Raw genomic sequence first — 13,788 nt, forward strand, 5'->3', positions numbered from 1 at the left:
GCCTCACATCGTAGAGAAAGGAAAAAGGGAGAGGGAGGATGAAATGAAAGAGAGAGAGAGAGAGGGAATAGATGTAGAAATTAAAGGCATAAAACCACATGGAGAAAGAGCCCAAATGCTTGAGCATCTGTCATCCTAATATCACACGCTACGGTCTGGCTACTGCTGATTTGTCTGGCATCCCTCGTGAACCATGTTTGTGGCCATTCAGACTGACTGTGTGAGCTGATCTTTTGATTTAATATCAGCTCGCTCTTTTCAGCTCCCATGTCATGTACTATCTTAAAAAAAAAAAAAGTATACTGCTTGTTACTCACTCGTCTGTGTTTTCAAGAAGTCATAGTCTCCCCCCCCCTTTTTTTTCTTTTTGTATGGGAATCAGGAACTAGGAACTATTAAATGGGAAAAATTAACCACTCGCAGAAAATGTGGAAGCCCAGAGAAAAAGGGGTTTGTCTTTTATGGTTTGTACTTTGTAAGCTGTGGGTGTGACTCAATTTCCTCACCACCCACATAAAAAAGGTTGCCACCCAATCACTGTTTTTTCTATCCCAAACCCCTCCCCTTGGATTTTGGCTAGGAGAGACCATGAGAGAGCCTGCCCTTCCTGGATGTTGCCGACTGTGACATATAAAAGCTGTTAGCTGCTCCTGGGGCCAGCAGCATTCAAACCTTGCAGGCTTTTGCTCTCTGAGAGTTTGTAATAAGACACACTTCTCTTACAAGAGTTCATATCCTACAACCTAGCAAAGAACTTTAAATTTTTGGAAGAACAAAATATTCAGTTTGGCATTGTGCAGAGGTAAGCTATTTAGCTCAACGAGTTTATTTTGCATGCATTGATTTTAAAGTAGCTCACATTTTTTTTTTTTTTTTACTTTTAGAAATGAGGTTGGATTATTATGACTTTTTTTTTTTTTGTATGTGTTCTATCACTCGGTGTCCATATATATCTGGGAGACATGATCAGCACATTCTCTGTTGTTACCTGGGATGCATTTTTCCTCTTCACTCTCCAGATGAATTGCAATTCCTAAAGATTTCCCTCTGAAAATAACTCTGCAGTGATGCATTCTGTGGTTCAGGCATCGAGGGCAGAAGGTTCTCATTCATTTTAGAATTAGTAGTCATGCTGTTAATGTTTCTCTAGCTATAGAAAATTCCCCTCGGGAACCTGCCTCATAACACCGAGTAAAATGTAAAGAGACCGTTACAGGTTGTCACCTAGGCTTGAGACTTCAACATTTGTTTGGATTTTTGGGGGAGAAAATCGAATCACACAATGCTCCCAAACAGTGCCTTGTAAATCCAGACTCTCTGGACCTACTTTTTTTTCCCTTCCATCGACCCTAACTCTACCTTTCTGATTTCAAAGCCAAGTGACCTCGGTGGCCTCTCCTCCGCCCCTCGAAATGACAGCAATCTCTGCCGTGAGCAGCGCCGTCCTGCTCTCCCTTCTCTGTGAAGCCAGCGCTGTCGTCTTACTCAACTCCACTGACTCATCCTCGCCAACCAATAATTTCACTGATATCGAAGCAGCTCTCACAGCACAGCTAGACTCTGCGGACATCCCCAAGGCACGGCGGAAGCGCTACATTTCGCAAAATGACATGATCGCGATTCTTGATTACCATAACCAAGTTCGGGGCAAAGTGTTCCCACCAGCAGCCAATATGGAATATATGGTAAGACGGATTTGTTTTCTTTGAGTTCTGAGAGCGCTGTATTTGAATTGTATGTTAGAAGAATCGAATGAGTGTTTAGACGTGATGAGATACGGGAGTGGGGAACTTTGTTACACATTTTAATTTGCGAAAGGTTCTTATGTGCCTGGTGAGCTTAAGTACTGTTCCATCATAGAATTAAACAGGAGGGGAGGTCTAACTATCTTTTGTGGGTCCCACAACCATCGATAAATCAGGTCTTATATAAGAAACGTAGATAAAGAGTGGGGTATGTTGACTTACTACATCCGGAAGGTCCACTTTTAAAACAAATTTCACGTTAAAGTTTTCCTATACCTTGTCTAATAGTCATATTTATTAGCTAAAACATTTCTTGAAAGTAATTTTTAAAAATTATAGGTTTCCTGTGCATGATTTATTCTCTGGGTAGGTGTTTTTTCCCTTTCTTGGACGAAGCTCTTTCCGACGTTAATCTATCTGTATTCTCAAAGAACATGCTGACTTTTTCCTCCTTGTGATTTAATGCTTTGTCACTCAGATAGCAGTGAACCCAGTGCATTTGCACACTGTTCCAACTAGCTATGAACACATTCTTTGCTCTCTCTTAAAAATAGGCTCTCTGTGTTTAAATCATTAGAAAGCTTTTTTTTTTTTTTTTTTAAGTTGGTATTGAAAGGATAGATGTCTTTCTAAAGTTTCTTTGTTTTGATTTTGGATTTAAGCAAGGTTATGGTTTAAATTCCAGCACTTCCAAGAGCACAGCTTGGAGCCTGTTGAAGGCAATGAAGACCACCAATACGGATTTCTAAGTTGGGTGGGCGGGTGCTGGTACCATTAACAATTTTTCTTATGTGCTAACCTAAAATTTTGGGATTTCTATCAGATTATAAATTCATCTACTTTATTTACAGAAGCTTTTTAAGTTTGACTAAATGCAGCTATCAGTGTCACAGGAAAAATAAAGGCTTGCCAAATATATCCATAGAAGTATAATTTAGTCTCTATAAAAATGTATTTTTCTAGGATTTTTTGAAGAAAGAGGAAAAGAAAATGTACTCAGAGGAAAAGAACAGGGGTGTATCAGGGGCAAGAGTCACGTGATTAAGAATAGGCGCTCTGGCATCTGCATGCTTGCGTTCAAACCCCAGTCCTAGAATGTAAGCCGAGTGAATTCACTGCCTCGTGTTGCATTTTCGTCGTCTCTAAGGTGAGGATGAAGGCAGCATCCGCCACAAAGAATTGTTAGGAGGGATGTATGTGTTGAGTGATAGAGCAGTTTGACCAGAGCCTACCGCAAAGGAGGTGTTAAATAAACGTTAACTTCTATGGGTTTCTGTGAACTTCTTATGAAAGGTGCCCAGTGAAAACCTATTCAAGACCTAAAAGCAGAGACAGTTACACACACCGAAGACGTGTTTCTAGAAGGTGATGTACAGACGTAGAAAGGATGGGAAGAAACCCGTTTTCGAAATTACCGTCAATTATGAGAGAAATGTGCATGAGATGCTATGTGAGCTCAAAAAGGTATTATACGCAGAGTGTGGGTTCAGGCACTGCTTCCTGGAGGTAACCGCATCGCTAAGACTAAGGTGAGAATCGAGACACCTGAGCCCGCTTTGGAGACAAGCTCGTCTGGGCTGAAATCCTAACTCTGCTGCTTACTTTGTGGCCTTGCGTAAGTTACTCAAGGTGTTAAGACTCGATCTATTTATCTGTAAAGTGGGGATGATAATTTACATAATAACCAATTGGCATATAATGCAATTCACTATTTCAATGGCACCGAGGGAAGAGGGAGTCTCATGAGTAAAGGCGTAGGTGGGGTACGACACAGTAGAAATAGACTGAAAAACGCCACGTTTTTCTAGTTACATCTTTCCCCACTGATCAAGAATTAATTCATTCCACATGCATTTATTTAGTTGCTTCTATGTGCCAAGGACTTGGCTAACTGTTTCCACAGATGATCTCATTTGATAGCTCACATTTTCCCTGTGGGGTCAAGATGGTGATCTCCATTTTACAAATGAAATCACTGAGACCCAGAGAAGTTCATGTCTAGGCCAAGGGGGAATGGGTCATTATCCATATGGAACATTATCCCTGCAATTAGACTTCGGGTCTGCGCGATTTCAAAGCCCATGCTGGTAGTGGGAGCATCTTTTCATATGCTAGATCTAGCAGATGCTCCACTGCTGGAAACCCCTGGAGATGTCAGGATATCTTTGTTTCCTTCTTTAAAATGCCAGCTACAATCCCATAGTAGTCATATTCTATTTGTCATCCCCCTCTTGTCTGCTTTTCAAATGTAGGAGCTCTTTCATATGATTTCTTTTGTAAGAAACAGATACAACGCTGGTTATATAGTAGATGTTTTATAAGTCCTCCTTACTTCAGTAAAGTTGATGAGAAATCGTAGTTAGAACAATTAAGTTCTAAAAAGTAACACATGACTGTCTCAAATTATCATGTAAACACTGCCTGTAGTTCATTTGTACATATATTTATTCATTTGCTATTTATTGAGCATTTACTATATGTTAGGCACTATTCTAAGCATGAACAAAACAGTCAATCGTTGGCCACCTGGGTGGGAAATCAGACGACAAACGAGATAAATAAATAAATTACATACTACCTTCAAAGATAGTAAGTTTATGAAGAAAAATACAGCATGTGTGCTGGTGAGGCTGTGATATTTAACAAGGTGGTTAGCGAACTGCTTGGTGAGAGTGTCCTGGAGAGAGGTGAGAGAGTGACCCACACTGGCGGGTGTGGACACACCATTCCGGGCAGAGGGGAGAGCAAGGGCAAAGTCCCTGAGGCAGGAGAAAACTGATTCGTTCAAAAAAACATGCTCGATTTAGTGAAATCATAGGACTCTTTGAGTAAATTGACCAATTGGAATTAATTCATTGGATCTCATGAAGACGCAGAAAAACTCTGAGGGCAGTACGATATAATAGGCAGCTTGTAGATCAGAGCAGGGATGTAAGTGACTTCAATCTCTAGGTCAGGAGGAAAGTACAGATCTCAATCGAACACCGCTACTTTTATTTTAACTTGTTCGGCATTGATTTGGATTGTGAGCAATCTGAAAGTCAGTCCTACTATGTACCTCAAAAACCTGGGACACTTGGCTCGCTCTGGCCACCAGCCACGTGTTTAAATGATCCCCACCCGTGAGTGACGTGACGTCACCACGGGAGCCTGGCGGAGGGCGGACTCAGCTCAGGGCCTTTCCTAATTGCACCGGCCTGATTAGCAATCGCTTTCATTCAGCTTTTCTCTCTGAACCTTTTCCCGTGCCATTTCCTCTCCTGCTAATGTCACCTCGTTAACGTCTTCCGCTATTTATAACCCTACCCTTCAGGTTTTAATCAGAACGCTGTGTCCTTTGCTGACATTTCTCACAATCACAACCATATTTGCTTCCTCCTTCTTTTGAAGCACCATAACCTATTATGTCTAGCTCTCAGCAAAATTGAACTTGATTTATAGGTATCTGTATGTTTCTTGCACACTTCCTAATTTTAAGCTTTCAGGATGCTAAGTATATGTTTGTCTATCTTTGTGTTACTATTTTCTTGGGCAATTTCTTGCACGTAGACAGTGATCTACCATTATTTCATGAATTTAATTGAAATCCCCATGAATTCTTGTGTATTGAAATTGTAGCATTAATCTCAATATTATAGTTGGCCCTTCACATCCCAGGTTCTCCACTCATGGATTCAACCAACCACGGATCAAAATTATTCAAGAAAATGTTACGTTGCTGCTGTCGTGTACTATGTAGCCATACCTACTGATGTACAGACTTTTTATTTCTTGTCATTATTCCCTAAACAATACAGTATAACAACTATTTACTTATAATACCTAATGCACTCACATTGCGTTAGGTAATATAAGTAATCTAGAAATATGTCTGTAGGTTATATGCAAATACTATACCATTTAACCTAAGAGACTTGAACACCTGCAGATTTTAGTATGTACGGGGGTCCTGGAACCAATTCCCCACGGATAACAAGGGAAGACTGTACTATTTACATTTTAATAGAAGTTTTCTAATCATTTATAATAATATTTTATCTCATACATACAAGTTTTTTCATAAATTTCAAAAAGTAATAATATAGACAGAGCTTAAGATATGCAAGCCAAACTTCTTTACTCTTGGCTTCTGTTCTACAATTAGTTTACTGACAAATTTCCAGAGTTCCTTGGACACCAGCTGTTTTTCATTCTTCCTAAGGGCAGTTTAAACCATGACTCTAAACCACAAACCACACTAGTTTCTCAGAATGAGAATTACCCCCAAAAGAATGAAATTGCAAGACTCACACATGGAGTAAAATTTGTAGGATATTCTTTGAATTCAACTCAATTGAATAAATTAATTTAAAAAAATCTGAAGTCCCTTCATGAGAAGATGAGATTCAAAGAAATCGTTGTCTTATAAACAAAATGGTGCAAAACAAAACAAACAGGAAAACAACCCATTAAGCTTATAAATCACTATAAAACACTGCTGCATAAGATCGATGTAATAAAAGAGGTCCAGATAAATACCATGGAGAAGTCGAAAAGGAAGTGATAATCTCTAGTTGGCAAAACCACGAAAGGCTTCTTGGAGGAAAGACATGTGAGATGGATCCTCAGGAAGGGAAGGGCTTGGCTTGATGGCAGGTAAAGGCGGGCACGAACAAAATCGCCGGGAGAGAGAAAGCACAGCATGTGAGCCTTGTTTTCGAGGAGTCTGAGGAGAGACTGAGGATCAGGAAGCATCAGGAAGGCTGTGGAGGTTTTAGAGCGAGACCAGAGGTGCCTTTTAGAAAGGTGACCCTAGCGGCTGGTGCGGTTTAGATTAACAGTGGACGAGACAGGACAGGTGGCAAGCACCGAGTCCGCGGTGCCACTGCTGCAGGCGAAGGCGGGAGGAGCTGGGCGGCTACACCCACGCATGGAGACGGGCATAAGCAATGACCTGGTATATGGCGCTAGCCGCAGGCTTCACGGATGGTGAAGAGTGTGGAAAGGCAGGTGAGGGGCAGCATGAGGACGAAGATGGAGATACCGATAACATGGCTTATCTCGCTCGTTTGGTGCTGCAAATGTTACTGGCTGAGCTAAAGGAATATGGCTTCCTACACGCTTCTGGAAAAGAGAAAAGTACTTGTTACCAAGTCATAGCAGGCAGCAGCATGACATTAAGCATGACCTGAATGGATGGATGGAGAATAGATTAATCCTTGGAAATATCTACCAAACTCTTTGCCTTCAGGAATTTATGACTTGGGAATAATGAAAAATGCTGATTTTGTTTATTTGGGCTTCACGTGGGAGGGAATGTAGATATGTCAGCCACATTTTTTCTTGATTCTATAGTTGACTAACACTTCTGATGCCTACCCTTACTATTGTGTTGTCCCAGACAGCACCTTTCCCTCGTGTGGGGAGGATAACGCAATTTTTGTGTTATAAACATGAGAAATTTGAGGTGCCTAACCTAAATCTTTTCAATGGATGCTTTCGTGTCCCCTGGAATGCCTCCTGAGGCCCGCTGCCAGCCAGCGGGGAACTGGGAGACGGCGGCAGGAAGGCCTTTCCCCAGCACGTTCGGACACTGCGTTCCCCGGCCAGCTGTAGAGCCTTTTAAGCATCTTGGCTGCAGATGGAGACCGGGCACGTTCTGTAGGAATTTTCTTTCAAGGTGCACGGTGCTTAGCACCACTTCGAATTGTAGACAAGTGTTCAGTTCTCCGTGTATGGAGCCAGCTGGAAGTGAAGGATATTTTGTTTGTGACCATTTCGAGCACAGGCTCTGAGGAATGCTAATGCAGAAACACGATCAGACTCCGAACAACACTGCGGGGTGGGAGACAGAAGAGCTGTGGAACCCACGGAGGCCACAAGCAGGGTGGCCATGTTTCCTAACATTCGACACTGCCTTTCTGATGGCAAATGATATCTGACCTGACACAATAGCACAGAACAAGAATTTCATTGTATTCCTGCCAAGTATTGGTAGAACATAGCATCATGTCTGTTCCACAGAGAACACTCAGTACGTATTTGTGGAACAATTGAATGATGTCTTCTAACTTCTTCTGGGCACCCACGTAAAGCGCGTGCGGCTGTGGGCAAAAGGCAGTCGATGTTCAATCACTCCGCAGTGTCTGCTCACGCGCCCGGCTCTGTGCCGAGGGGAGTGAACGGGGGGAGCAGAAACACCCCTCACTGAAAGGTACTGTGAGCAGACAAGTAAGTGGGCGACGCGGCGAGCTGAGAGCCACAGCAGAATAAATCCAGGGGCTCTGATATCGCATGGGGTGTACCCAGCCCCGACTTGGACTTGGGGTACACAGGCTGGGAAGGCTTCCAGAAAGAAACGATTTTATATTACATATAAAAACTAAATAGAAGTTGCAGAGAAGGGAGCTAAGGAAAGAGGGACAGACAGTAAACATGAGAAGGCGCGTGGTGTCCTGACGGGGGCGACAGAGAGGAGTGTGGCTTGGTGGAGTGTGTCAGGGCGAAACTGCTGCTCGTGGAGGCTGGGGAAGGCATGAAGACATCTGCTGCGCCCGAGTCTCAGATCAAAGGAGGTGACTGAAGGTTTGAAGCAGGAAAGGTGTGTAATGAATTTGCATTTCGGAAAGGTGATTCTGGCTACGGGATGAGGAGGAGGCTGGAGGTGGACAGAGTGAAGGCAGGGACCCCAGTCCAGGACAGTCATTTACTCTGGCCGTCTGGTGAGAGGTGACTGAAGATGCCTCAATAAAGGTTAAGGCTATAGGGATGTGAGAAAGGAAGCCCGAGATGAAATCGACTGCAGCAAGCGATTTATACGATGAAGCAAAATGAGGCTTCAGGTGCCGAAGCAGTCGAGGAGGGTGCCTTCGTTCTGACTGGGACGACGGGCTGAGGCGGGGGACACAAAATAAAGAGCAGGTTTCAGGTAGTTTTTCGTGGCTACAGGTTTATTATCCAGGGTCCACATCTACGGAGGTTGAAAAGAGTAGCTAGTGTGTAGGAGGGGACATTCTTTTACTACAAAGAATTTTGGGTGGGAAGCTGCTTTAGTAATCAAAATGGACCACTTCGCATAACAGGGGTAGTGCAGTCTCACGGGGGGCGGCATGGGTGGATGATTTTATGTCTGAGAATCTACTCGGTCATTTTTGCAAGAAAGTTTGTGTATTTTTTTTGTTTTTTGTTTTTGAATACACGCTAAGACTTAAATCAACACAAACCCACATCTGTTTCAGGGGCCTAAACAGCACCAGGCCCATGGAGTACTCCTGACACATTCAGAACAAGGGTTTTATGGAAACTAATCAAAGAACTGCAGAAAAACAGAGGTTGACTAGTCTGGCTGGCCTGGCATCCTGAGTTTAGTTTATCTGAAAACCATTTACTAGCCAGTCAGTGGCCATGAAATAGTTCCGAACTCGAGATGTTTAACTGTCTCTGAGAATTTCCGAAGAAGGGGAGGGGGAGGGGCAGGGGGGAGAAAGACGAATAGCTTAAACTGGACAAGGAGAAACGTTTGGCACAAAATGTATCCTAGAGTGAGGTTTGGAGAGGTGGGATGCAAATGTTTCCAGTCCTTGTTACCCACAGCGTCTCAAATCAGGTACCAGGCATTTTTTTTGACACAGTTATGAAAGCATGCCCAAAAAGTTATGTTTTCAGACTAAACTTTTCATGACTCTTAAAATTTCACACCACATACTCTAAACTGAAACAGTCCAGAAATGTTACTTAAGGACACATGTTTTTTTCCTCCTAAGAAGTGCATCATATTCAATTTCATAATTTCACTAAATGTGAACATTCTAGCAAGTCTGTCGCTCTGCATTCCAGGGAGATCATGTTTTCAGCAGGCAGCAGGTAGGCGGAAAGGCATTTGAATTCTTCTGACCAAGTGGGCAATGGCAAAATACTGGGCTTGCATGTGTATCCCAGGAGAGTTTAACAATCAAGCATCTGTTTTCAGATTATTGTAACACTGAGTTTGCAGAAAAAAAAAAAATCACCACACATGAAAATATCTTCCTGGCTCATAATGCCAGTATGAAATGATAGCTGATGGGTGTTATATTTTGCTGGTAGGAAGGCCTATTGCTAGAATCCATTGATAAAGGGTCTGTAAAGATAAAACTTACGTCAAAGAGGGATTTAAGTTGGGAAATTAGTAAGTTTTAAAACTTCTAAAATATTCTCTAGTTTTTATCTTCCACTGCCTGATGTTATTTTCCCTGAAGCGAGCTTTTCGTTATCTCTACGCAATTCCGTTTCTGATTATTTCCTTGCTTTAGGATTTCTCTGTTTTCACTTTATCTGATGGCACGCTCAGTTGAGATTAAAGCTTGATGTCTCTTAAACCTCTGGCTACCAGATAATGTGATCGAAAGGGCACCTCGCCCTGCTCCCCATTTTAGGGAGCTTTCTCCTTCCCGGACTCCACCACCTCTCAGTGCTCAATCCCCGAACTAATAATATCTTCCACTGAGCACACCTGCGAGCCGGGGCAGCTGGGCTGAATGCTTTTTGGTCCCTATCTTACCAAACCTTCACGGCAGTCAAGAGAGGGGGACGCTTTTCCTCATTCAGAGACAGGAGACCCGGCGCTCGGAGAGCATGAGCCACCGAGCGGACACCTCGGGATGACGAGAACACGGTTCTAGCGACAGCAAAGCTCACGCTTGGGAAGACCGGGCCGTACGCACTCCCTTCGCGCATTTGTCCCCAACAGCTCTTCCTTAGCCTCCAGCTCGTTTGCGCTAAATACCTGTGCGGCCAGGCCTAACGTCGGGAGTATTGCCAGCAGAGCCCATCAGGGAAGACATCTGCTTTCCGAAAGTCCTGGCAGAGGTCAGTTGTGTCATTAAGGACATGGAGAATCGAGGGACTCCCTCACCCCTTCTGCTACACACACGCATGAACCGTGCCAATTAGGTCATCTTGGGAACTGGCTGCAGTGTGTCCCTGGTCAAAGGCTTTCACCTGGTTGTCGTACCGGCTGGGTTCCAACACGCGTGTGGGATTCTGACAGCCAGGTGCCTGGAACTGCTGTGGCCTGAGCAGCGCGGGGTAGTGGGGATGCGTTCTCCACTCGTTCCGCTCCTGTGGGTGGGTTCTGGTGTGGGGCTGGCAGGTTTGCTGGGCATGGCCTCCTGCCGATTCATGTCATGAACTAAGTAAGTCATGTGCAGGTCAAATGTGTGTTTTAAAGACAGGTTTGATGTTCTTATGATGGAAAGAGATTGACTTCTTCAGAAAATTTTCATCTATTTTTTCAAGATTTTAGATTTTCAGAAAGTTACGTATATAGCTCTTCCACATGTTGCTTCTTGTATCAGTCAGTAAAGCCATTTAGATTTCCTATGATTTCTAAATAAGCAGCACGAACACCATCTGTTACCTCTACATTCATATCTGCGTAGCCACGGGCTACAGACCCCTTCCCTGGACTTGCTCTCAGAATGAATGAGAATAGCGGGTCTGCAATGTGGATCGCCGCTCGCTTGGGACGTACTCGGTTGGCTAAGCACACTTCAAAAGAAGCGAACTTTTAGCAGCACATGATTCTTTTGGAGCTTCTTTACATAATGTACCACATACTTTAAATATGTAACGATGAATTTATATAATGTGTTATGACTTGCAACTTTCCGCTTACTTGTCTGGTAGTATCTTTGTTGCCTGTCTCTTTCCTAAACTATAAGGCAGAGTCCTTCTCACTCTTGCTGACTGTTGAGGTGACGGTATCCATCGACTCCCAATAAATATTCACTTACTGGCTGCCTAGATGAATGAATTGCCTAGGATCCTACTGGTTAACCTGGAAAGTTACATTTCTTGAATTTTGCACTGTCGAGTTAAAAACAGTACTCCCCATGCGGTAAGTGTCTTGTAAGGAGGTCCGGGGCAAACATAGTTTCCAGGGTCACTATATCGTGCCACCATCCATGGATATTACATGACATATCCATGTAAGTGTAACGGTGATAATGATACCGTAGATCAGAGTCCGTAAACTACAGGCCCGTCAACCACTCTTATTAGTGGGTATGTTTAATTTGCTCTGTGTAGTATTAAACTGTACAGAATTTTACATTTAAAAAAATTATTTGCCAACATGTAAAAGTTAATATATTTTACATAAACATCAGGATTTCTAGGTTATTCTAAAAAGTGGTAAGGTCTAGAGACATTGAGTCCACTTCCTACTTGTCATCAATTGCTTAGAAAGGAGTAGCCTCTTTGGGTGGGGCACATTTGCTCACTTTTGAGTGTCTCTTTTTTTTCATGGAACCGGCCAGAGGTCAAGTGGCAGTTGCACTTTGTCATCCGACACCCAGTGCTACTTTAGTCACCTCATTACCAGGCCGACCTCCTACATAATTACTTGAGTTTGATTACATTCACCTAGAGTTTGGGCATTTTCGAAGTACTTGACCGACGTACAGTTTCACAGTGTAGATTTAGTCATGCATAGATTTAAAGCGCTGAAAATTTTTCTTTATTTCCTGATCGTCAATCTTATTTAAATACTCTTATCTCAAATTCCAAATGTTTTTCTTTTTACCCATGACTTCATTAATTTATATATTAAGGTTTTTTATATCTGAGGCACACCCTCAGTTAGACGTCTCTTTCAATAATCCAGATAACAGAGGATGGTGGCTTTGACCAAGGCGGCGGCAATAGTGGCAATGATCGACGGTTACCTTCTGGGTATACGTAGGATCGACAAGATTTGCTGATGAGGCAGATAAAGATTATGAAACAAATAAACAGCAAAGATTTTCAGCCTAGATTCAGCCTACTCGATTTTGAGCAATTACCACAGCAACCTGCACACTTTTTTTGTAAAGGGTCAGGTAGCAAATATGTCCAGCTGTGCACGCTTTATGGTTTATGTTGCAACTACTTAACTCTGACTTAGTAGCATGGAAACAACCATAGATGACACATAGATGGCAATGGGACAGATCTGGTGACTCCCGCCCTAGAAGATGGGCTCTGCCGTTCGCTGATGAGAGGAAGACTCCAGGACTAGCTGGTTAGGTGGTGGGCAGTGGGGCAGGGTTGGAGATAACTGAGCTCAATTTCGAACGAGTTAAGAAGACGTTTAAAGTAGGTAAGTGGATGACTTAGTCTGGAATTCAACGAAGAGCTTTAGAGATATAATTTGGAGTGATAATACCACCAGCCTTTAATGGTATATCAATCCATGAGACAGGATGAGACAGTGAATGTAGATAAAACAGAAAAGAACAAAAAGAGGGAGAGAGAGAAGTGGACGTGGCCTGAACCCTGGGGACCTCCCGGCATGGAGAGGTCAGAGCGGTGAGGAGGAGTCAGCAAACATGCAGAGAACCAGCAGCCAGAGGAAAACAAGGCAAGTATGAGGCCACGTGGCCAAGAGCTGGGGGCGTGTCCAGGAGGACCAAGTGGCCAAGCATGCCGAAAGCTGCTGACAGGCCGAGGACTCTGACGACCAGGAAATGACCATTTTTGAGAGCAGTTGGGTGGAGTGGAGATGGGGTGGGGAACCGGCCTGGGGAAGGGCTCAGAAAAGAATGGAAGACGAGAAATCGTAAATTCTCAGTTAAGACAACTCTCAAGGAATTTCACTATTATAGGAAGCAGGAGAATGGTACAATGATTAGAAGATGAGCGGAGATCGAGGAAGGGCTTTCTCTGTTTTCAAGAAATGTATTCTGTTGGCGATGGTCCCCTCTGAAATAAAGTACGCTTCACACCATCTCTTTACAGTTTACCTTTCTCACCTATGTGAAGTGCTACTCATCTTACCTGAGGGAATTCATCATCCTCTTTTAAACGTTTAAGAGATGCTGAGGTCTGCACTGTGATACTTTATGACATAATACGATCCCATACTTTATAGTTGCTTTTGTGGCTTGAGGGATTCTTTTTTTTATCAAGTCCCTTTAATTCTCTCTTATCTTATAAAGTAGGAACAGTTTAATAGCATTTAATTACTCTAATCAATGGCAGAACTCCACGTGACGACCCTTGCTCTGCCTCTGCCCTACCCCACGGCGCCTGACCCCACCCCTCC

General features: G+C 43.2%; 1 protein-coding gene across 1 annotated transcript in view; it reads left to right on the forward strand.

Moving 5' to 3' along the window:
• The first annotated feature begins 932 nt into the window (after nt 1-932).
• PI15 (peptidase inhibitor 15) overlaps nt 933-13,788 on the forward strand; it is a 23,104-nt gene continuing 10,248 nt past the window's right edge. Inside the window, exon 1 of the mRNA XM_006924039.1 lies at nt 933-1,685. Within this exon, the coding sequence (XP_006924101.1) occupies nt 1,413-1,685 (273 nt within the window). The 5' untranslated portion in view covers nt 933-1,412. The remainder of the gene's footprint in view (nt 1,686-13,788) is intronic.

Source organism: Pteropus alecto, unplaced genomic scaffold (assembly GCF_000325575.1).
Source record: "Pteropus alecto unplaced genomic scaffold, ASM32557v1 scaffold87, whole genome shotgun sequence".
Lineage (NCBI taxonomy): Eukaryota > Metazoa > Chordata > Mammalia > Chiroptera > Pteropodidae > Pteropus > Pteropus alecto.